We start from the raw sequence: 23672 nt of genomic DNA, 5'->3' as shown, positions 1-23672 counted from the left end.
CATGAGGGGAAGAAGATAAATAAGGGTACAATCTTCCCTTGACAACCCCTTTTTCCAAGTTATCCCAGTTACCAACAAGATTTCTCTGTTACAGGGCTCTGTGGACTGTCCCACTCTGGAGTTTGAGTATGGAGATGCAGATGGGCATGCAGCAGAGTTGTCAGGTATGAGGTAGATGGGTCAGTAGCTAGTGGAGAACGGCCAGGAGGAGAGGGAAGGGGCCTGTGATCTCCCTGGAAGCTTGTCTGTTCTCACCGAGTGGCTGTTGAACCAAGGCTGTTCTCCACATTCCTTTTTATCTCCACCCCAGAGTGGTAAATATCTCTTCATTTGTCTTTACATTTCTTTCTGTGATTCTCCTTGGCTATGGTATTCTTCATTCTGTCGTTCTATCACTCTTTCCTGCTCACTCTTCTTTATTCTCTTTGAAAATAACTGATTTGGTGCACTCTCAAATCAGTTTTCTCTCCATCTTCTCCCTATTCCTCCTCTTTCTCTTCCTGTCACCCGTATCTTTGCCTGCCTCCTCCTTTCTGCTACCTTTTTCTATCCCATGCCATCTTTTTCCTTTGTCTCCTCTACCTCCATCCTTTCCTTCTTCCTCTCGCATCTGCCCCTTATTAAAATCTCAACAAAATCTGAGGAAAAACTCCATAGTCGACTGGCCAGCTGAGCAAGGCTGGACATGTCACCTGCATCCATGATAGTGGAGTTCTGCTTGGATGTTTATGAGCTGGAGTTAAGTGATTGCATCCATCTTTCAGTGCTGGCCTGCTTCTCTCTGTCTGGATTTTTAGCTTAGGGTAAATGTGATCTCCTCACATTAAGGGCCTCCATGTTACATGTGCTACAAATGCCAGTTATTAATAAACGAGCTTTGGGTGAGATGGTGTGAAAGTTAAATATTCTGTCACATGGAAGTGATACTTTGAGACACGCTTTTTCAGAGAAAAGAGACAATTTTAAAGAAGTTCTTGTGCATAAGCACAAGGAATAAATCTTGTGATGAGTGACAGAGAAATAGAGAGCTAAGTTTAATAACCAACAAAGGATTAGAATTCATAATAGGAATATGATACAAATATATATATATATAAAAGAGAGGAGAGAGATGAGCACCCCAACAGAGAAGTGGGCAAATAATATAAATGGGAATTTATAGAAGAAAAAGCCAAATGGCCAATAAATACATGAAAATATGTTGAACTTCATTAGTAAATGAGGAAAAGCAAATTAAAATAATATTATTTCACAATCATCAGAGTGCAAAACTTAAAAGCCTGGGGTTGGTGAGGGTGCAGAGAAATTAGTACTTTTATGCACTGCTAGACATTGGGGAGCAGAATATAAAATTGAAAAGCATTTTGCTTTATAAAATTGAAAAGCATTTTGCTTATATCTTGCAAAGTTGAAGATGTACACATATTGTGACCCAACAAGTCTACTCCTAAATATCCACTCTAAAGAAAATTACACTTTAGGCAGAAAATTTCTTGGGCACAAGAAAATGTACAGAGATGTTTATTGTAGACTTGTTTATCAGTGTAAAAAGTTGGAAACAACCTACAATGCTCATCAGTAGGGAAATGGATAAACTATAGCATATTAGTGCAGTAAGCTATTGAATAGCCATTAAAATAATTGATCTAAATCAAGATATTTATTTATTTATTTATTTATTTATTTTTGAGACAGGCTCTGGCAATGTTGCCTACGCTGGAGTGGCACAATCTCAGCTTACTACAGCCTTGACCTCTTGGGTTCAAGTGATCCTCCCATCCTATCCTCTCAAGTAGCTAAGACCATAGGCGTGCCCTATCATGCCCAGCTAATTTTGTGCCACCATGTCCAGCTAATTTTGTTTATCTTTTGTAGAAACAAAGTCTTATCATGTTGCCCCCAGGCTGGTCCTGAACTCCTGGGCTCAAGTGATCCTCCTGCCTTGGCCTTCCAAAGTGCTGGGACTACGGGTGTGAGCCACCACACCTGGCCTCAACATGTTTCAATATCAATAAATGCTTGACCAGGCACGGTAGCTCACATCTGTAATCCCAGCACTTTGGGAGGCCAAAGCGAGTGGATCACCTGTCAGGAGTTCGAGACCAGCCTGACCAATATGGTGAAACCTCGTCTCTACTAAAAATACAAAAATTGGCTGGGCATTGTGGCATGCACCTGTAGTCCCAGCTACTCGGGAGGCTTGAACCTGGGGATCGTGCCACTGCACTCCAACCTGGGTGACAGAGAAAGACCCCGTCTCAAATAATAATAATAATAATAATAAGTGCTAAAGACAAAATTGGGAGAAAGGAGCAGTAACAAAGGAATTTATACAATGGGATACCGCTTGGATAAAAAAGTTTTTAAACAGAACAATATCATATGTTTATAGGCATATATGCATATAGCAAAAGTAGAAAAATAGGTATATGAGGATACACACCAATTTCATTATAGCGGTTGCCTCTGGAGAAGGGAATAAGATAGACTGGGGAGCAGTCTGAAGCAAATATAACAAATGCTAACATTTGTTTGACCTGGGTAGAAGATAATACACAGGTGTCTTCAATGTACTATTCTGTACTTACCTGTATATAAAAATTCATAATCTAAAATTTAAAAATAAAAAGACCAGAACTACAGTTCAGTACCTAAGAGCCTTGCCCACTTTTCTGATTTGGCTTGTGGTGCTTTACTCTTAAAAATATATATATTCACCTTCTACACTAATGACTGAAGAATTTAAGATTCAGTGATGGGATTTGCTTCTGGGCACTCCTGGATTCTGGAACTTAGGACTCAAAAGCCCTGACTCCCAGACAAGGTGTTTCTCAACCATTAGACAGCTGGCTGGAACATAAGTGAATTTTTCTTGCTTTGTGAATTACCTGTGACCTAGTTAAATTTCCAGGAAGGGTCTCAGGTAGGGAGCAGAGATTTAAAGGAAATCTGTTCTATCATCTGTTGACTTCTGTATTTCAGTTCTTCATCTTCTGTAAGATGAGAGTATGTATATAATGTTATGCAGAGAGACAGCAAGAGAGTAGGAAAGGGCATTTTTATTGCTTTTCTTCTTTCTTTCTTTCTTTCTTTTTTTTTTTTAAGAGACAGAGTCTCATTCTGTTACCCCAGGCTGGAGTGCAGTGACATGATCATAGCTTACTAAAGCCTCAAACTCTTAAGCTCAAACGATCCTCCACCTCAGCCTCCTAAGTAGCTAGGACTACAGTCATGTGCCACTACACCTGGCTAATGTTTAAATTTTTTGTAGAGATGGGGTCATGCTATGTTGCCCAGGCTAGTCTCGAACTCCTGGCCTCAAGCAGTCCTCCTGCCTCAGCCTCCCAAAGTGCTGGGATTATAATCCTATAGGTCTGAGCCGTCACACATGGCCGGCATTTCTATTTCTCATAAGCTTTCTGCATTTTGTATTGAGAAGCTGCTGTTAGCAAAGTTAGATTTTCCTGGGCACAGCAACCCTTTGACAATCATAGCTGTTCTCTAGAGTTTTTTTTTTGCAGCCTCTGCTTAGTGGCTGTGGGCAGGAGTCTAAACTTGTATACCCTTTGAGGAAACTTAGCAGGAAGAGAATGAACTGGCTCCAATCCTGAAGAACCATCTAGCACTTACTTTTCAGCCCTTGCCTTGGTTTCCTGATCCAGCACAAGGATCTTTCCTCTAAATTTCAGGAGTTGTGTTGCCCTCCTTTTCCCTTAGAGATAGGATAGTTCCTGGTTGGGTTGACAAAGCAGGAGTTGCAGCCCTGAGAAACAGGAGTGATGAGATTAAGCTCTCTGTGCTCCAGTCCTCCTCCTGGCCCTCACCAAATGTTGAAGGCTGCCTTCTCTGCTGCAGCAGCCAGCTGGCAGGAAGAGGACAGGTTTGATGGTTTAATCTCCCAGGGACACAAGTGGCTATTTTTAACTGCTCTGAAAAGGAGGAAGCTGGCTTTGGATTGAATTGGACACAGGAATGTGTTGGAAGCTTTAGCTCTTTCATGCCACCCTCTCTACTTGGGCCGCTTCTTTAAGGATCTCCCAAATGTGACTGCTCTGTTTTTCCTGCCACAGAATTGTATAGTTACACTGAGAACCTGGAATTCACCAATAACAGGAGGTGCTTTGAAGAAGATTTCAAGACTCAAGGTAATTCCAGATCTTTACTCATAGAGACCTGCTTTTTCCTTCTATGATATCCCAGCCTGATCTAGTAAAAGGCTAAAACAAAGTGGGATCCCTCATCCCCTCTGTATTAGTTAGGGTTCTCTTAGAGGGATAGAGCTAATAGGATAAATAGATAGATATATAAAGGGAAGTTTATTAAGTATTAACTTACACAATCACAAGGTCCCACAATAGGCTGTCTGCAAGCTGAGGAACAAGGAGAGCCAGTCTGAGTCCCAAAACTGAAGAACTTGGAGTCTGATGTTCGAGGGCAGGAAGTATCCAGCACAGGAGAAAGATGTAGGCTGGAAGTCTAGGCCCATCTCTCCTTTTCATGTTTTTCTGCTTGTTTTATATTTGCTGGCAGCTGATTAGATTATGCCCACCAGATTAAGGGTGGATCTGCCTTCCCCAGCCAGCTGACTCAAATGTTCATCTCTTTTGGCAACATCCTCACGGACATACCCAGGATCAATACTTTGTGTCCTTCAATCCAATCAAGTTGACACACAGTATTAACCATCATAGGTCCACCCCTTGTCAACTCGAACTCATACACATCTCCTGAGATCATACATAATCTTCAAATAAAGACAATAATAAGGGCATAATTATGCCTAACATAGTGCAACTATCCTTCGTACAACTGGAAACTCACCAGTACCCAACCCAAATACTATTATATAAAGTTAACAATACTTAAATGCTGATATGAAGTCAATAAATCTTATGTCACATGATAAAGGAGAAAGGAAATAAAATGAAGATATTAGTACAAGTGTATACATGCACAAACATGTTTTTAACAAAAGAAGGAGGAAATACTCATGACAATTACAGTCCTCATTTCTGCAGCTAGTCATGTGGTTGTAGCTGGTTTTGATGACTACCTTCTTCTACTACCCATTCTGTATTCCCTTTGCCTTCAGCAAGCAACTTGGCAGGTTGTGTTTTTTTCCTGGTGGAGTAACCCAAACCTTCATTCCTGAGGGGTCTGGGTCATTTGTAGTCCTGCCTGGATTGGGGTGTTGTGGTTTCCCATCAACCTTAATCACAGGGCATAGTAATATTAAGGAGACACCCTAATGGATCTCCTGTATTCCATGCATACTCTTCCTTACCTCCATTGTGGAGTAGTAGTCTGATTTCATCTTGATACTCTGGGTCAATCACCCGAGCCAACACTGTAACTCCCTTCTTAGCCTATTGACTTAAAGGTAGGAGGACCCCAAAGTGTCCAGGTGGCAATCTTAACTTCCAGTTTAATGGAGTCATTGTTGTGTCTCCTGGTGGCAGTGTTCCTCCCTCTGGAGCTAAAACCTCTAGGCCAGCATAACGTAATGTCGCGGAAACAGGAAGCAAAAATTTTGCTAGCAGATCACTAGGGGTGATGGTGAGTGGTACCACTTCCACCCCTTGATTCTTGGACCAGTGAATCCTGACTATGGGAAAAACAGTACCATATACTGGATGCTGATTGAGAGCATACACGACCTTCTGGAGAACTTTGCCCCAGCCCTGCAAAGTATTGTCACCTAGTTGACATTGTAATTGTGACTTCAAAAGGCCAATCCACTGTTCTATCAATCCAGCTGCTTCAGGATGATGGGGAATGTGGTAAGACCAGTGAATTCCATGAGCACAAGCCTACTGCCATACTTCTTTAGCCGTTAAGTGAGTGCCTTGGTCAGAGGGAATGCTTTGTGGAATACCATTACGGTGGATGAGGCATTCCGTGAGTCCATGGATGGTAGTCTTGGCAGAAGCATTGCTTGCAGGATAGGCAAACCCATATCTGGAGTAAGTGTCTGTTCTAATGAGGACAAACCTCTACCCTTTCCATGATGGAAGAGGTCCAGTACAATCAACCTGCCACCAGGTAGCTGGCTGATCACCCTGAGGAATGGTACCTTATCTAGGGCTCAGTGTTGGTCTCTGCTGCTAGCAAATTGGGCACTCAGCAGTGGCCGTAGCCAGGTCAGCCTTGGTGAGTGGAAGTCCATGTTACTGAGCCCATGCATAACCTCCATCCCTGCCACAATGGCCACTTTGTTCATAGGCCCATTGGGCGATGACAGAGGTACTGGGGAAAGAGGCTGATTGGTGTCCACAGAACAGGTCATCCTATCTACTTGATTATTAAACTCCTCTGCTGAGGTCACCCACTGGTGAGCACTCACGTGGAATACATATATCTTCAGTTTTGACCACTCAGAGAGGTCCATCCGCACACTTCTTTCCCCAATCTTTTTGTCACCAATTTTCCAATCATGCTTCTTCCAAGTCCCTGACCATGCAGCCAAATCATTGGCTATAGCCCATGAATCAGTATATAATCACACATCTTGCCATTTCTCCTTCCATGCAAAGTATACAACCAGGTGCACTGCTCAAAGTTCTGCCCACTGGGAAGATTTCCCTTCACCGCTGTCCCTCAGGGATGTCTTAGAAAGGGGCTGTAGTGCTACCATCCACTTTCAGGTGGTGCCTGCATATCATGCAGAACCATCTGTAAACCAGGCCCTAGTCTTCTCTTCCTCTGTCAACTTATAGGGAGCTCCCCATGAGGCCATCGGTGCAGGCTGGGGGTGGCAGGACTGGAGACCATGGGCATTTGAGCCACTTCCTCATGTAACTTATTTGTGCCTTAAGGATCTGCTTGAGCCCGATCACGTATATACCACTTCCATTTGATGATGGAATGCTGCTGTGCACGACCCACTTTATGGCTCAATGGGTCAGAAAGCACTCAGTTCATGATAGGCAGTTGAGGTCGCATGATGACTTGACCCATAGTCAAACGTTCAGTGTCCACCAAAGACCAGTAACAGGCCAAGAACTGTCTCTCAAAAGTAAAGTAGTTATCTGCAGAAGATGGCAGGGGCTTGCTCCAAAATCCTAGAGGCCTCCGCTGTGATTCACCTATGGGAGCCTGCCAAAGGCTCCAAACAGCATCCCCATCTGCCACTGACACCTCAAGCATCATTGGATTTGCTGGGTCATATGGCCCAAGTGGCAGAGCAGCTTGTACAACAGCCTGGGCCTGTTGCAGAGCCTTCTGTTCTGGACCCCACTAAGAACTGGGGGGGAGGGGGTCCAGATAAATGGGCAGGAATAACACACCCAAATGAGGAATGTGTTGCCTCTAAAATCCAAATAGGCCCACTAGGCATTGTGCTTCTTTCTTGGTTGTAGGAGGGGCCAAACGAAGCAACTTATCCTTCACCTAAGAAGGAATATCTCAACAGACCCCACAGCACTGGACCCCTAGGAACTTTACTGAGGTAGAAGGTCCCTGAATTTTAATCAGGTTTATTTCCCATCCTCTGGCACACAAATGTCTCACCAATAAGTCCAATGTGTTTGCTACTTCTTGCTCACTGGATCCGGTCAGCATAATGTCATCAATGTAATGGACCGATGTGATATCTTGTGGAAGCAAAAAGTGATCAAGGTCTCTCCGAATAAGATTATGACTCAAAGCCGGAGAGTTGATATACCTCTGGGGTAGGACAGTAAAGGTATATTGCTGTCCTTGCCAGCTGGAGGTAAATTGCTTCTGGTGGGCCTTATGGACAGGAATGGAGAAAAAGGTACTTGCCAAGTCAATGACCACGTGCCAGGTACCAGGAGATGTGTTAATTTGCTCAAGTAATGAAACCACATCTGGTACAGCAGCTGCAATTGGAGTCACCACTTGGTTAAGCTTACGATAATCCACTGTCATTTTCCAAGATTCATCTGTCTGCTGCACAGGCCAAATGCGAGAGTTGAACAGGGATGTGGTGGGAATCACCACTCCTTTGTCTTTCAAGTCCTTGATGGTGTCACTGATCTCCACAATCCCTCCAGGGATATGATATTGTTTTTGATTTACTATTTTTCTAGGTAGAGGCAGCTCTAATGGCTTCCATTTGTCCTTTCCCACCATAGTAACATTCAACCTACCAGTCAGGGAGCCAATGTGGGGATTCTGCCAGCTACTAAGTATGTCTATGCCAATTATGCACTCTGGCACTGGGGAAGTGACCACAGGATGAGTCCGGGGGCCCACTGTAAGTCAGGTCTGAGCTAAAACTCCATTAGTTACCTGACCTCCATAAGCCCCTACTTTAACTGGAGGACCACAATGACATTTTGGGTCCCCTGGAATCAAGGTGAGCTCAGAGCCAGCGTCCAGTAGTCCCCAAAATGTCTGATAATTTCCCTTTCCCCAATGCAGTTACCCTGGTAAAAGGCCAGAGGTCTTCTTGAGGAAGAATCGGAGAAAAATTGACTGCGTAAACTGTCGGTGATGTAGTGGGGTCCTTCCTCAAGGGAACCCGGCCTCCCCTTCATTCAAGGGGTTCTGGGTATATTAACTGGCTCAAGTCTGGAAATTGATTGAGGGGCCATGATTCTCTGTTTTTATAATTCAAATTAGTCTTTTGTCCATTCGACCTAGGAGTTTTCTGCTTGTATAAATTAAGTAGGAATGCAGTAGGCTTCCTATCAGTTTCACTTCTAGGAACACCGTGATGAATTAGCCAATGCCACAGCTTTACATGAGTCAGACTATTCTGATTGCTCCTTTGCCTCTGCCATCCATTACGGTAGCTACACCTACCCTGCCTTTGATGGTCGAGTGCTTCCACTTGTCCCCTGCCACCTCGGGATCCAATTATTCCCATTGTATTTAAATTTTTCAGTTGAGTGACTGTGGTTCCCACCATACATCTGACATAAGGAGAAAAGTAATTACAGGACTCTTCAAAGATGAAGTTGCTGCCTTCACAAATCTATTTTGTAAGGCATTGGTCAAGGGTGTATCTTCTGGACCCTCCCAGCTGGGATGAGTAGGTCTAAAGTGACTAATCCACTCCACCATCCCAATCTCCCTAAGCCTTTGGATCCCTTCCTCTATATTAAACCAAGGGAGATCAGGCATTTCCAGCTCACTCACAGTGGGCCATCTTTTAATCCATAATTCAGCTGAACAAATAAACTATTAGAACCTTTTTTAACTCCCCAAGCTGCAACATTAAATGCAGAGTCCCTACTTAGTGGGCCTAAATCAATAAATTCAGCCTGATCCAACTCTGTGTTCCTTCCTCCATTATCCCATACCCTTAATATCCATTCCCATGCCTGTTCTCCAGATTGCTGTTTATATAAATTAGAGGACTCAAATAGTTCTTTTCAAGTGTAGCACACCTCCTCATGGGTCACACTCTCACCCTCACCTCTAGGGGCCTGCCAGGACTTTCGTCTAGTTATAGGTCTAGAACCAAACAAAGGTGTTGGGGGTAGCTTCTGAGGAGAAGCAGCATTATCTTGCCTGGCAACTGTTTCAGGGCAACTGCCATCACTATTGCTTCAGGCAGTGCAGGGTTTATCTCCTCAGACAAAGGTGGAAAGGCTGAGGGCAGCATGGGTCAGGGAGGAGATATTGCCACTACTGGGGATGGGGAAGCTGTTCCTCCTGACAAAAAAGGTTCATCAGAGTTTACAAACTCAGTGTGCCCAGCTTCACCAGGGTCCTCCCACATGTCCCCATTCCAAGTTTCAGGGTCCCATTCTTTTCCAATAAGTGCCCGCACTTTAACAGTAGACACCTGACAAGGCTGTAAATGCATCTTTAAATACATCTTTCATTGCAGGTCAGCCACTCGCATGACAAGAGTTTGTGTCTGTTTTTCCACAATTTCAGCTCTTTCTCTACAGGAGATAAGACTCTCACTCAGGGCAATCTTAGCAGATTTGAGGCTCAGTATCTGCTTCTGAAGCTGGGAGACAGAATCCCTGAGTTCATCATTTTCTTTCATCACTTTGTCCACTGAACTTAGGAACAACCAACCAGCTTCCTTATGTTCCTTGGTTCTCCACATATGGTCAAAGGTATTATGTATAGTCATTAACTCCTTGCCTCTCATGAGCGGTGAATCAGGAATGTCAAATGCATTTATTTTGCATAACTCTCTAAATAGTTTCTGCCAAGGACTATCAGTGTTCTCCATACTATTAGAAGTAGATTCCTTAGCATTTTTGGATCTAATCATATTAAGCAGCCAGCTCCAGAAATCTCAAAACCACTGAAAGAACTCCATCCTTAATATTCTCTTCCTCTAGAACCACTCCTGGTACCCAAATCTGTATTAGTCAGGGTTCTCATAGAGGGATAGAACTAATAGGATATATATATATATATATATGGAGAGAGAGAGAGAGGAGTTTAAGTATTAACTTACACAATCACAAGTATTAACTTACACAATTACCAGGTCCCATAATAGGCTGTCTGCAAGCTGAGGAGAAAAGAAAACCAGTCTGAGTCCCAAAACTGAAGAACTTGGAGTCTGATGTTCGAGGGCAGAAAGTATCCAGCACAGGAGAAAGATGTAGGCTGGGAGGCTAGGCCCATGTCTCCTTTTCATGTTTTTCTGCCTCCTTTATATTTGCTGGCAGCTGATTAGATGGTACCCACCAGATTAAGGGTAGATCTGCCTTCCCCAGCCGGCTGACTCAAATGTTCATCTCTTGGCAACACCCTCACAGACATACCTAGGATTAATACTTTGTATCCTTCAATCCAATCACGTTAACACTCAGTATTAACCATCACAACCTCCATAACCATGTAGCCTTTCCTTCTTGCTTAGAGGATACAGGGTTCTCTGTGTCTCAAGTGGAGAGCAATGGAGTAGAAGCATGAGAAGCTGCTCCTGTGCTGCCTGATACAACCCTTGACCTTAATGTTTCACCCCATCTTCAACTTTGTCCTACTCTCAATAGTAATTTCATGTGCCCACACTGTGACATTCTCAGACATTCTCATCCATTTCCTTACTTGGTCAGTGGCAATTTGATTTTCAGTTCAACAAATGTGTGGTGAGTATTCTGTGTCAGATACTGGAGGCAGGAGTGAGAAGCAGCTTTTACAAAGAAGTTAGAGTTTGAGAGCAGAGGAATCATGTGCACATCACAAAACTAGCTGAGGCTCAAACAATCCTCCTGCCCCAGCCTCCCAAGTAACTAGGATTACAGGCATGTGCCACTATGCCCAACTTCTGCCCAAGGGCCTTCTCACGCAGCCTATACAGGGCAGCCAGGAAGTGTAGGGAATCAGTGTGCTCCTCTAGTTTAGCACCCTTCATCCAAGAGGAAAATGCTGTATCAGAAAAGTTTAAAAAGTGTTGGGGAAGCAGAGTATTTGGCCAGAGCGTTAGTCAGAAAGGTCATTTTATATTGGGCATGTAAGAGTGGGAAAGAGGTCATTTTGTATTGGGCCTGTAAGGATGACTAGGAATTGAATATGTAGGGAGACAAAAGGAACTCCTTGAGGAAAGGCAGAGAGACAGGACAGTATGGGCTGTGTGTGGAGGATAGAGGGGATGTTGAAGATGAGGCTATAGACTGGGTTCAGGCCAGAACATTTTGGGTCCTTTTCCCATCCCTTATTCTTTCTCAGGGAAATAAGGAAAGCTTTTGGAGAAAATAATTTTTGGGGGAGAGTTGAGATCAGAGGTGGCTATGCTATGAGAAGCCTTTCCAGGAAAGGTGGCAATAGCTGACACTAGATGTATATGGCCTTTTATTCCCAGTGCAGGGCAAGGAATGGCTGGAGTTGGAAGAAGATGCCCAAAAGGCCTATATAATGGGACTCTTGGACCGGCTAGAGGTGGTCAGTAGGGAACGGCGGCTGAAGGTGGCCCGGGCTGTTCTCTACCTGGCCCAAGGTGAGTGACTACCCTTGCTAGCTTTAGAGGGGTGGAGGCTTGAGAGGGAAGTGGGCATTATCAGGGCTGAGATGATGCAGGCTGTGCTGGGAAAGCAAGGTTTCTTGCCTCTCAAGGACAGATCTTGTCACGTGCTAGGAGTAACCTGTGCTTATGAGGAAGATGAGATAGTGTTGAGTGCTGTTCTAGATCCCTTGGGATCTGCCTTTATCTTACCAGGCATGTCAGAATTTTTTATAGGATTCTTCTTTTCCCTACCCTGTACTATAATCATATGTGAATACTAGCAAGAGGGTCAGTGTGGCCAGAGCTGATGATGTACCACTAGCTGATCATGGAGACAAGACATCAACTGTGGCCTGGCCCCAAAACTGAGGAGAAATAGGAGAGTGTCACAGATACACATGGACCCCTTGCATTGTTTCTCATTGGCATTTTGAAAGTTCAAGCCAACATAGCTGCAGGAGTGGATGCTGTGAGTATTTGGAGATGATCAGACCTAAATAGAGTAACTGGGGAAAGCTGGTCAGAAGAAACCTGTTAGCCAGGTGTTGGAAAGGGAAATGAGATAGCCTAGCTGGAGTGAAAATAAGCCTACGATCATAAATATGAGGCTTGTTAACAGAACCAACCAGTTGGGAGCTAAAAAAAAACTGTAAAAAGAAATAATAAATAAAGAAGGGAAAGGGTGGACATTAGGGGAAAAGAAGACTAGCAAATAGGACTGTGCCCTCCTGTATCTCTTGGATCTGGTGCTCTGGCCAACTTCCAGCTTCCAGTACCTTCATGTGTTTGCCCAAGGACTTTATTTATTTAATTTTTTTTAAAACAAAGTCTCACTATGTTTCCCCGGCTGATCTTGAACTCATAGGCTCGAGCTATCCTCCTGCTCCAGCCTCCGAAGTAGCTAGGATTACAGGCATGTGCCACCATGCCCAGCTTCTGCCCAAGGGCCTTCTCTGCAGCCCATACAGGGCATCCAGGAAGTGTAGGGAATCAGTGTGCTCCTTTAGTTTAGCACCCTCATCCAGTGACTGACAGGAGTTAGTAGATGGATAGCCTGACTGTCTCACCCCTCTTGGATAGAATAACTGTGAGTTGTGTGTTTTATACTATTTCCAAAGTTATCCCCTGAGTGAACTCTTTTGGCTTCCTTTTCTTCCCTATCTCTACTGATGATTCCTGAGAATGATTCCCAAATAAGCTAATTGCACTGGAATCCTTACTTACCTCAGGATCTGCTTCTGGGAGAACCCACCCTTAAGATGACAGGCCATTGATGAGCACATTGGACCTAACCCTGGAGACTACCTCTCTTCTCCCCTGACTCATTTCAGGAAGTTCTTGGGGTCCCTGTCATACCTATGTCAGCCTAATTATTGGGCAGAGTATTATAGGAAAATCTTAAGATCATGGGGCAGGGTAGAAAGAACTGGGATACTGCCATCTCTCAACCCCTGTAACAACTGTCTGCTCCTTCAGGTACTTTTGGGGAATGTGATTCAGAGGTCGATGTGCTACACTGGTCCAGGTACAACTGCTTCCTGCTGTATCAGATGGGGACCTTCTCCACCTTCCTGGAGCTACTCCACATGGAAATTGAGTGAGAAGCCTTAGGGGAAGGGCTGGCCTACACAACCCCTATTCCTTTTTTTTTTTTTTTTTGAGGCGGAGTCTCGCTCTGTCGCCCGGACTGGAGTGCAGTGGCCGGATCTCAGCTCACTGCAAGCTCCGCCTCCCGGGTTCACGCCATTCTCCTGCCTCAGCCTCCCGAGTAGCTGGGACTACAGGCGCCCGCCACTTCGCCCAGCTAGTTTTTGTATTTTTAGTAGAGATGGGGTTTCACCGTGTTAGCCAGGATGGTCTCGATCTCCTGACCTCGTGATCCGCCCGTCTCGGCCTCCCAAAGTGCTGGGATTACAGGCTTGAGCCACCGCGCCCGGCCACAACCCCTATTCCTTAAAGGGGCCTCATATTCTGTGCTGCTTCCCTCACTATAGAGAGCTCCTGAGAGGAACTGGGTCTACTCACACCTCAGCCCAAAGCTCATTGACAGTTCCCCTCCATCCAGCCATGTTCTCTGATATTCTGTTCTCCCTCCCTGAGGCTGGATACATCTGCAGCTTCTGCCTCACTTACAGCTTTAATCCTGGGCTTCAGGGGCCTATCCTGAGTGGGTTCTCTTTTTTATTCAAGGACTTTCTTAGCTCAGCCTAGCTCTGTAATTCAAGAGGGAAACTGTTTTGAGTGCATTACCCAAGAAAGACAGGAAATCAATTCCTGTCACTGTGCCCAATTCTTTCCCTCATGGGCTATAGTTCTAGAGGTTGCCTTATTTGCTGGTACCACTACAGTGACCCCTTGTTTTGTCTTATGCCTATCACCCAGGAGTTTGAGATAGGGTGCAATCTGCTTATTATTCATCAGGTGTTTCTTAGCATCTGTTTTATGTCCAGCACAATACTAAGCATAGTGGGGAATGCAAGAGGAGTGGATACCACAGATCCTGCCCTTGCCTTGTCTTCACCATATATAAGAGAGTTTGCTGAGGTGGCAAGGGAATTCTGTCGGCTCCTTTACCCTAGACCAGTTTCATTAGTGGCTGCCTAGCCAGGGAATGGCAAGCACTCATGTTTGTGTGAGTGATAAGTAAGAGCACAGAGAGAAAAGAGGTCTTATGCATTCCTGTTCTTTTTCTCCTCCCCCTGGCAGCAACAGCCAGGCCTGTAGCAGTGCCCTTCGGAAACCAGCTGTCTCCATAGCTGATAGCACAGAGCTCAGGTGAGTGGGGCTAACTATGGGCTTGGAACAGGGCGGATGATTAGCACCTGGGTAACCTTTTCCCCAAATCCCAGATGACTCAGACCATTAGGAAGTTGCCCTCTAGCTAATCTCACTGGGTTGGGCTCCCACAGATACCATCCCTGAGGTCTCTGACTGTGGGCTGGGAATTGCCTTGGGAACCTCTTGTGACTCTTCTGTAACCCCAGGGTGCTGCTGAGTGTTATGTACCTAATGGTGGAAAATATTCGCCTGGAGCGAGAGACAGACCCCTGTGGGTGGAGGACAGCCCGGGAGACCTTCCGCACTGAATTAAGTAAGAAATGGCACTTGAGGAAGGTGTGGATGGGGTGCTAATGGGAGAGAGGAAGCAGAGCATCTGCCTAGGAGAGGCACAGTCCTTTTCTTCTTTTGTTTTCTTTTTTAAAATTAATGTCCTTTCTTTTAGGACAGAGATACTGCATGGCAGGCACAAGGGCTGGGCTTGATTGCCCCCCTGTATCTATGAGCTAAGACCAGCCATGTAACTTCTCTATGCCTTGGTTTCCTTGGTTATACGTGGGAATAGCCATTCCTCTCCCACTCCATCACGATTCCCACATGAAAAAATGAGTTGAGTCACCTTGAAAACTGAGTTCTGCTCAAATGTAAGTTGGTGTTGTCATCTGACAGGGATAGGATATGAAGGCCTATGGGATTTTAAAAATATATTTATTGATGTGGGAAAGTGAATGACATTGAGTACTTTAGCCAGAAAGCAATGTCTTCATTATTGTTACTTCTAGTTTGACATCCAACCCCAGAGCGTCACCCTAAACTCTGGGGCCTAAGCCATTTTAATTCCATGGCCTACCTTCCTGCCCTTGAGGGGCTTCCTTCTGGGGGGCTAAGCCTCCTTCTCAGGACCAAGTACTCTGGAATTCTTCAGGGGAGGTGAGTGTCTTCTTCTGTGTGTCCAGAATCAGGGTTACATGAACAAGGTTTTAGCTGCCTCATCCTCACTTTCTCATTCCCCTCTCTCTTCACCCCTAGGCTTCTCCATGCATAATGAGGAGCCTTTTGCCCTTTTACTCTTCTCCATGGTTACCAAGTTCTGCAGTGGCCTGGCTCCTCACTTCCCCATAAAGAAGGTCCTGCTTCTGCTCTGGAAGGTGGTCATGGTGAGTGATTCTCCCCATTCCCACATTATCAGATCAGCAATACCCTATGCCACCTCAGTTTGTTCTAGTCGCATTCCAGGAGGCTGGAGCCAGGGAGCAGAATAGGGCAGCCCTTAGCCAACTGCTAATTTGGAGGGGCAACAGGGCTGTCCTAGAGACATCAGATGCTCTATGTTAGAATAGGTTTCATGTTTCTATTGGATGGATGGGATATGCCACTCCATAAATTGGGGATGTCAGTGGTACCTTCTCTTATTAAAGCCAATGTTTGATGGAAAGAACACTGGTTGAAAGTTGGTAGATCTGGTCTTTGCTGATACTGAGAAACTTTGGGCAACTCTCTGTACCTCAGTTTCTCTAGCTATAAAAGGTTGGGGTGAGTGCCTGCCCTCCCTCCAGATAAACAGAGGATATGTATTTTTTTTTTTTAATAAAAATAATTTTTTTACAGACAGGTCTCCCTGTGTTGCCCGGGCTGGTCTTGAACTCCTGGTGTCAAGCAATCCTTTCACCTTGGCTTTCCAAAATGTTGGGATTACAGGCATGAGCCACTGTGCCTGGCCAGGATTTGCTTTTTAAAAAATAATGAAGTTCTTATAAATATGTGGTTACGTTTTTGTTACTAGTTATTCAACTTGATCCTTCATTTTTGGCTCCCATCTCACAAGGCAGGCCTAATAGGGGGAACTGCCTCTTGACTGCAGAGGAAATTGAGTGACTCTGAGGATTTATAGCACCTGGATGTGTTCATTAAAAAGGGAGATAGTTTCCTATTTTTTTTCTTTCTTTTTTTTTTTTTGAGGAGGCCCCCAGGAATTCCTTTCCTAACTTCTGTGATATTTCCCATACTGGAGCAGTAAATAATGCTTTATCCTGACCCCTGAGCTCCTCAGTTGCCATGGGGATGGTAATCATATTTGCCTCTTTCTGTTTTACTACCTCCTTATTAAGGAAAAGCTCTGAAGGGACTGGAGGTTGTGGCTCTTTCTTTTCATCCATGTTTCCCTGACCTTGGCTCTCTCTTACTTCCCTTCCATCCTCTCTCTCTGCCCCTTTCCTGTTTCTTCCTTAGTTTACCCTCGGTGGATTTGAGCATCTGCAGACTCTCAAAGTACAGAAGCGGGCAGAATTGGGCCTGCCTCCACTGGCTGAAGACAGTATCCAGGTGGTGAAGAGCATGCGTGCTGCCTCCCCACCCTCTTACACTCTTGACCTGGGAGAGTCTCAGCTGGCACCCCCACCCTCCAAGCTGCGAGGCCGCCGTGGCTCTCGAAGGGTATGGACTGAAGCAGACAATGGTATTGTGGCACTCACTGTCCAAAAGTCAAGATTCTAAGCTACTCTGGATGTGGTAGGAAAAAGCAGTAAATGACCTGGCTCATCCTGCCTGGGTTGGCCCTGTGACCAACCTGAAATCTTAAGAGTCTCCAGTTTGACTCTATCCCCCAGCCCTGACAGCCCTCTGGGCTGTTGTGATGTGACACTGTGATATCACATCATGTAGCCATGTCTTGCTACAGAATCATTGGCCTGAACCTCAGTGCCTGGAGTTCCTTACATTCTGAACAACAATTAGGGTATAATCCTGAGAATAGGGACCCAGGGTACCGGAACAAGTCTCCAACCTAATCCATTTTTCTGGGGTAAGGTATTTTACTATTTTGAAGCAGCAGGAAGGTTTACTGTCAGCCAGCCACACTCTTAACTGGCCCCGGAACCAAAGGCTTACATTTAAGAGATGACTGGGTAGGGGTCTATGTATATAACCGTGTGACACTTAACGACAGGAATACAATCTGAAATATGTGTCATTATGCAATTTCGTCACTGAGCAAACATCATAGAGTGTATTTACACAAACCCAGATGGCATAGCCTACTGCACACCTAGGCATATACCCTATTGTTCCTAGACTACAAACCTGTACAGTAGGTTACCATACCAAATACCATATGCAATTGTAACCCAATGGTGTTTGTGTATCTCAGCCTAGAAAAGGCACAGTAAAAATACAGTATTATAATCTTATGGGTCCACAATTATGTATGCAGTCCATTGTTGACTGAAGCATCGTTGTGCAGCACATGACTGTAGTCTGCTGTCCTGAAAAGGTCAGAATGACAGGTTATACTGAGACCTGACTATGTTCTTACAAACTCCCCTGCCTGACCTACTTGAGTTCATCAACAGGCTAGACAGTAGTGCTCAGTAATCCAGTCTCCATTATCTGCAATAAAAATTTTTAACCTTTATTTTTGTTTTATAAAGTAATGCTTACTCATTGTAGAAGATTTGGAACAAATATAAAAATGTGATGACGGGAGAAAAGAAAAATCACCCACAATCTTAACAACCAGAGACAGTCACTGTTAACTTTTTGGCCTATTTCTGTCCAGTCTTTTTTTCTCTGTCACAAGATTTAAAATTCCAAACTTGCTTCCCTCTGCCTAGCAGCAAGCTTCTGTCCTCCTCTTCCTCAGTCAGCCAGCTGGTGTATGCTCACAGAAGGCAAACTAATTGAATGTTCACCTAAGCAGAGCATAATTAGGAAGGAAAGTGCTGGCAAAAAAAGGCATCACTGCTTTCTGAAAGCTAAGTAACTGTGACTTTGGGATTATCTATGCTCTGTTCCCTGGCTAATGGCAGGGTTGCCTGAGAACTTCTTGTTCTGTTATTGGTTTGGGTGGGGACAGTAGGGTTGAGGTGGGGAATTGGATGTTTTCACAAGGGCTGTGTTCAGATTCCATGTTCCCTGAAATCTGGAGGTCTGTGGATATGGGGTGGCCTCAGACAAGGATGCCCAGAGTGAGCTCTCTGCACGCCTACCCTGTTTTCTTTCCCCTCCAGCAACTCCTCACTAAGCAGGACAGCCTGGACATCTACAATGAAAGGGATCTCTTCAAGACTGAGGAGCCAGCCACAGAGGAGGAAGAGGAGTCTGCTGGTGATGGAGAACGAACCTTGGATGGAGAGCTAGACCTGCTAGAGCAGGACCCTCTGGTGCCACCTCCACCCTCAGAGGCACCCCTCTCTGCTGAGCGGGTGACTTTTCCCAAGGGCCTGCCCTGGGCCCCAAAGGTCAGGTAGGTTTAATAGCATCAGGGACCCCTATGCTTTGGGGTTTCAGTCTATAAAGGCCCAAGATGAGGTAGTCTATGTATTCAAGGCTCGTTAAGTTGGTCTGGCAGTCAGAACTCCTGGGTTTGAAATTCCTTCTGTTGATTGCTGCCTTTTTCCACCGCTCCAGTCCTCTGATTGGAGGGGTAGGAGCCTGGAAAGTTTCTCTCTCTCAAAGTTTGCTTTTCTTCCCTTCTCTGGGATTGGTCTTTCCACCATCTGCTCAGACAGAAGGACATTGAGCACTTCTTGGAGATGAGCAGGAACAAGTTCATCGGATTCACCCTGGGGCAGTAAGTGACTGAATGGTTGGAACTGACTATAGAGTGGTTCCTAGGGGGCCAGAGGAGCAGGTAGCTTGGAATGAGGGATGGTGCCTGGTAGTCATAATGTAACCTAGAGCCCCTAGGCCGTGGACAACTCCCAGTGACTACTTTGGGTTCTTTCTGTGGATTTGTTTTTCCTTGAGTTTCTTCCACTTTTCCTCAAATAACTTTTGTGTTTTTAGCCAACTGTAGGACTTTGAGCAACAAGTCCTTTCTCTTTTGGGCCTTAATTTTTTCCTGAGGTTATTGAGTTAGATGGTTTCTATGGGCCCTTCCTGCTCTAATGGGCTAAAATTCTGTGAAGAAGAGACATGGTTAGAATGGAACCAATCTTCCCCCATTTCCCCATCTTCATGAATCCTTTCCACTGGCCTCTTGAAAATTGAGTCTTTATTAGTGGAGTTTCACAGTCAAGATGTCATTGGGCTATACCCCTTTTAAGTAGGAATCTACCACTCCCACACCAAGTGAGTACCCAAAAGACTATAAAAGTCTCCTGATTTCCAGGAACATTTCTGTGTACTATTATTATTTTTGTGTCCTGAAGCACTGATGTGGGACCTACAAGCTTGCAGAGGAAGGTCTAGGGTACTGGGGGTAGATGTTGTTGAAAGTAGCATGGTCCATGTGACTCTAGGGGGATATTGGGGTATCAGTAGTTCTCTGTACTTTGGAAGCTTATGATCTGGTATGTCTGGCCTTTTACAGGGACACAGATACATTGGTTGGATTACCCAGGCCCATCCATGAGAGTGTGAAGACCCTAAAGCAGGTGACCGGGGTGGGCTCTCAGTCTTCAGGGATAGGGAGCCATCAAAGCAGGTCAGATTACCAGGCTCCTGGATACTGGGTGGGGCTTTTTTTTTTTTTTGAGTCAGAGTCTCATTCTGTCCCCCAGGCTGGAGTGCAGTGGCATGATCTCGGCTCACTGCAAGCTCCGCCTCCCAGGTTCACGCCATTCTCCTGCCTCAGCCTCCCGGGTAGCTGGGACTACAGGCGCCCGCCACCATGCCCAGCTAATTTTTTGTATATATTTAGTAGAGATGGGGTTTCACCATGTTAGCCAGGATGGTCTCGATCTCCTGACCTCGTGATCCGCCCGCCTCAGCCTCCCAAAGTGCTGGGATTACAGGAGTGAGCCACCGCGCCTGGCCCGGGTGGGGCTTTTATACCAGACTCTTTCTGGACCTTCTGCATTCCCCCTGCAGTCCTTTGGCCAATTAGGAAAGCTTAGGTCTCTCTTTACTTACTCAGTTTCCTATATTCAGGTAGATTTTAAAATTCTCCTTTCTTCCTCTCATTTCTTTTTCCTCTTCCCATTCTTCTCTCTCTCATCCCATTCCTTGCTTCTTTTCCTTTCACTTCTCTCTCTCCATAAGTCCACTGACTTCCAAAGGCCCAGGATTGAATAGGAGCCTGCTCTATATCCATTGTATGCATGGAGTCATCACTCCGTGCATACATGCACACACATCAAAACTCTTAGGGCAGTGGTCCAGGGGCAGGGACCTGTTTCTAGCTTCCTCTTCCACTTTGTCTTTTTTTTTTCTTTTTTTTCCTTTTTGTGGAGAATGGGGTCTCGCTATATTACCCAGGCAGGTCTCGAACTCCTGGGCTCAAGCTATCCTCCCACCTCTGCCTCCCTGAGAGCTGGGATTACAGGCGTGAGCTACCACGCCTGGCAACCCTTCCACTTTGTTTGAAGATAAATGCTTAGGTATTTGCTGCTCTTCAGCAAATGTAGAAACAGAATAAACAGAAACACTGTGCACAAAGCACTTTGACTGGTGCTGATGATGCAGAGGTGATTAAGACTCCTGCCTTGAAAGAGTTCATATCTATGTGGGGTGACAAACCCATAAGCAGAATATTTCCTTGCTTTTGGGGAATTTAAGTAAGAGATGGGTACACATGTGAATGAGGCCCTCAGCCCTTGTTGATGTCTTCTTATCTTTGTCAGCACAAGTATATCTCCATCGCAGATGTGCAGATCAAGAATGAAGAGGAGCTGGAGAAGTGCCCTATGTCTTTGGTGAGCCAAGGAGGTCCTGCACAGGAGAAGAGTAGAAGAAAATCTGTCTTCAGTGTTGTAACAGAGCATGTGTGCATGCATTCATTTCAGCATATTAGGCTCTAACTGTGTTCCAGGCAAGACAAGGTCCCTACTTTCATGATATATTGAAGTTGAGGAAGAAAGATAAAAAACAAAAAGTTAAGTAAACCAAACTATCAAAGAATGGTAAATACAATGAAGAAAATTTAAACAGGATAACATGAAAGAAGCATCGGTAGACTACTAAGATTGGGCAGTCAGTAGGTAGACCTCTGAGAAGGTGACATTTAAGCCAAGATCTGAGGGACAGGGAGCCAGCCATAGGAACATCAGAGGAAAGAGCATTCCAAACAGAGAGAACAGCCTTAGCAAGGGGAAAGCAGGTTTAGAGTGTCAGAGGTAGTGAAAGAAGGCTGTTGTGGCTAGAACACAGGGCCGAGGGCCGGGATCCTACAGATAGAGTCAGAGAGGTGGCCTAAGGCCACTTTGCCAAGGGCCTGTAAACAAAGGTAGAAAACTTGAAGTGGACTCATAGTCAAAGGGAAGGAAGCCTTTGGAGATTTTAAGCAGGGGAGTGATATGATCTGATTTATGTGTCTAAAAACATTAGCTTCTGTGTAAAGATTGGACCAGAAAAGCATAGACCCACTCCAGGGAGATTAGTTAGGAAACCCTTGAAATAGTCAAGGTGAGAGATGATGCCGACCTGGATTTGGAGATGTAGCTGACAAGACTTGCAGTGCATTTGGATGTGGTTAGAGAGGCAAAGAAAGAAATCAAGAATAAGTACCATTTGCCAGGATGTGGGGGGGAATATCAACAGTTCTGTTTTGGTCATACTAAATTTTAGATGCCCGTTAGTGGAGCCGCAGGCAATTGGAAATACAAGTCTAAAATTCTAGGGAGAGGGCTGACTTTGAGAAATAAATTCGGAAGTTGTTTGTAACACTTATAGGCAGTGTTAAAGGCCATAGAACTGACTGAGATAACCCAGGGAGGGAGTAGAGACAGAAGAGAATGGAAGGCAGGACAGAGTCCTGGGGCACACCAGTATGTTGAGGTGGGGATGTGTCAGGAAAGGAGCCAGAAGAGTACGAAAGACAGTGAAGTGGCTGGAAATCCAGGAGATTATGATATCATCATAAAAGCTAAGAAAGTCTTTCAAGAAAAAAGGAGTGATCTGCTGGGTAAAATGCTACTAATAAGTGGCATTATGGTTAAGAACCAAGGTGCCCATTGGATTTGGCAACATGAAGATAATGACCTTGATAAGAGCAACTCTAAGTGAAGTAGTGGGACTGAAAGCCTAATTGGAGTGTATTGAAGGGAATGTCAAAAAAGGAGGTAGATGATATAAAAGTTTTGTGAAGAGGAGAGAAAGTGGATGGTAGCTAAAGGAGAATGTGAGGTCAAGGGGAGGATGTTTTATAGCTGAGAGATACTAGAGCATTTTTTTGTCCTAAAATAAATGATCCAAGAGGGGATAATTGCAGGACTGAGGTATTCAACAAAGCAAATGGGTGTGGGATCCTGAGCACAAGTAGGAGATTGGCCTTTGTTAGAGCACAGGCGATTCATCTTTCATGTTAAGAAGGAAGGAAGAAGACTCTTTGTAGATTTGGTGTTGAGAAGATGAGTGTGTGCCTGTCTGAGTGCTTCTGTTTTCTCCATGAAGTGTGAGGCAGGATCAGCAACTGTTTAGGCATGGTGGACAAAGGAGTTGGTTTGAGGAGAGGGAAGATGGTTTGAAATCGGCCTTTTGGAGAGCAGGAAGGCAAACATGCCAGGATTGCCAGGCTCCGCTGAATGTCCATTTAGGACTTACATCCATTTAAGCAGCAGATGAGTTGTGTGGGACAGAAGGAGGCTGGTTATTCTTCCCTGCCTCAGGGTCTCATGGCAGTGAACCCTTGCCCTGTAATAGAGGGACCTTGTAGGAGGAAGGGAACTGCATTGGTCAAAGATGACAGTGACCTGAGCAGCCTATTGGGTCCCTGAGGCCCCAGCCTCCCCACTCTGATAAAAGGCTTCGTTAATGTCATCAGTAGGACAGAGATAGTTGTATATGAGGGGGCTGGTCAGAAAGGAGAAAGTGATGTAGGGGTGAACGGAGAGGGGAAGAAAATCATTTCCATCCACTTAAAAGCTTCTTTGCTGATATTCCTTCCTGTTTCGCCAGGCCATATGTTACCCAACTTCCTTTTAAACCCTCACTATTGAGCCACCTACCTCTCCTTCCAGGCTTACAGAATGTTCTAGAGTTCTCAGCCTCAGATCAACACCATAGGAAGTGTTTCTGTAGCATCTGTTCCAGTTTCCCAGGTCCTGAGAGGTCATCCAGGCCAACCTGATGGTCC

At 45.1% G+C, this 23672-nt stretch overlaps 1 protein-coding gene across 1 annotated transcript in view; it reads left to right on the top strand.

The window, feature by feature from the left end:
* The window catches only part of STRIP2 (striatin interacting protein 2), a 58342-nt gene that overhangs the window by 5622 nt on the left and 29048 nt on the right, over positions 1 to 23672 (top strand). Inside the window, exons 2-13 of the mRNA XM_033193003.1 lie at positions 95 to 164; positions 4071 to 4145; positions 11744 to 11878; positions 13361 to 13481; positions 14591 to 14659; positions 14869 to 14975; positions 15692 to 15819; positions 16892 to 17095; positions 18667 to 18902; positions 19164 to 19229; positions 19971 to 20034; positions 21223 to 21294. Of these exons, the coding sequence (XP_033048894.1) occupies positions 95 to 164; positions 4071 to 4145; positions 11744 to 11878; positions 13361 to 13481; positions 14591 to 14659; positions 14869 to 14975; positions 15692 to 15819; positions 16892 to 17095; positions 18667 to 18902; positions 19164 to 19229; positions 19971 to 20034; positions 21223 to 21294 (1347 nt within the window). The remainder of the gene's footprint in view (positions 1 to 94; positions 165 to 4070; positions 4146 to 11743; positions 11879 to 13360; positions 13482 to 14590; positions 14660 to 14868; positions 14976 to 15691; positions 15820 to 16891; positions 17096 to 18666; positions 18903 to 19163; positions 19230 to 19970; positions 20035 to 21222; positions 21295 to 23672) is intronic.

This window comes from Trachypithecus francoisi, unplaced genomic scaffold (genome assembly GCF_009764315.1).
Source record: "Trachypithecus francoisi isolate TF-2019V2 unplaced genomic scaffold, Tfra_2.0 Lachesis_group4, whole genome shotgun sequence".
In the NCBI taxonomy this organism is placed as follows: Eukaryota; Metazoa; Chordata; class Mammalia; order Primates; family Cercopithecidae; genus Trachypithecus; species Trachypithecus francoisi.
The sequence above is the reverse complement of the archived record's forward strand: the minus strand, read 5'-3'. Positions and strand labels throughout refer to the sequence as shown.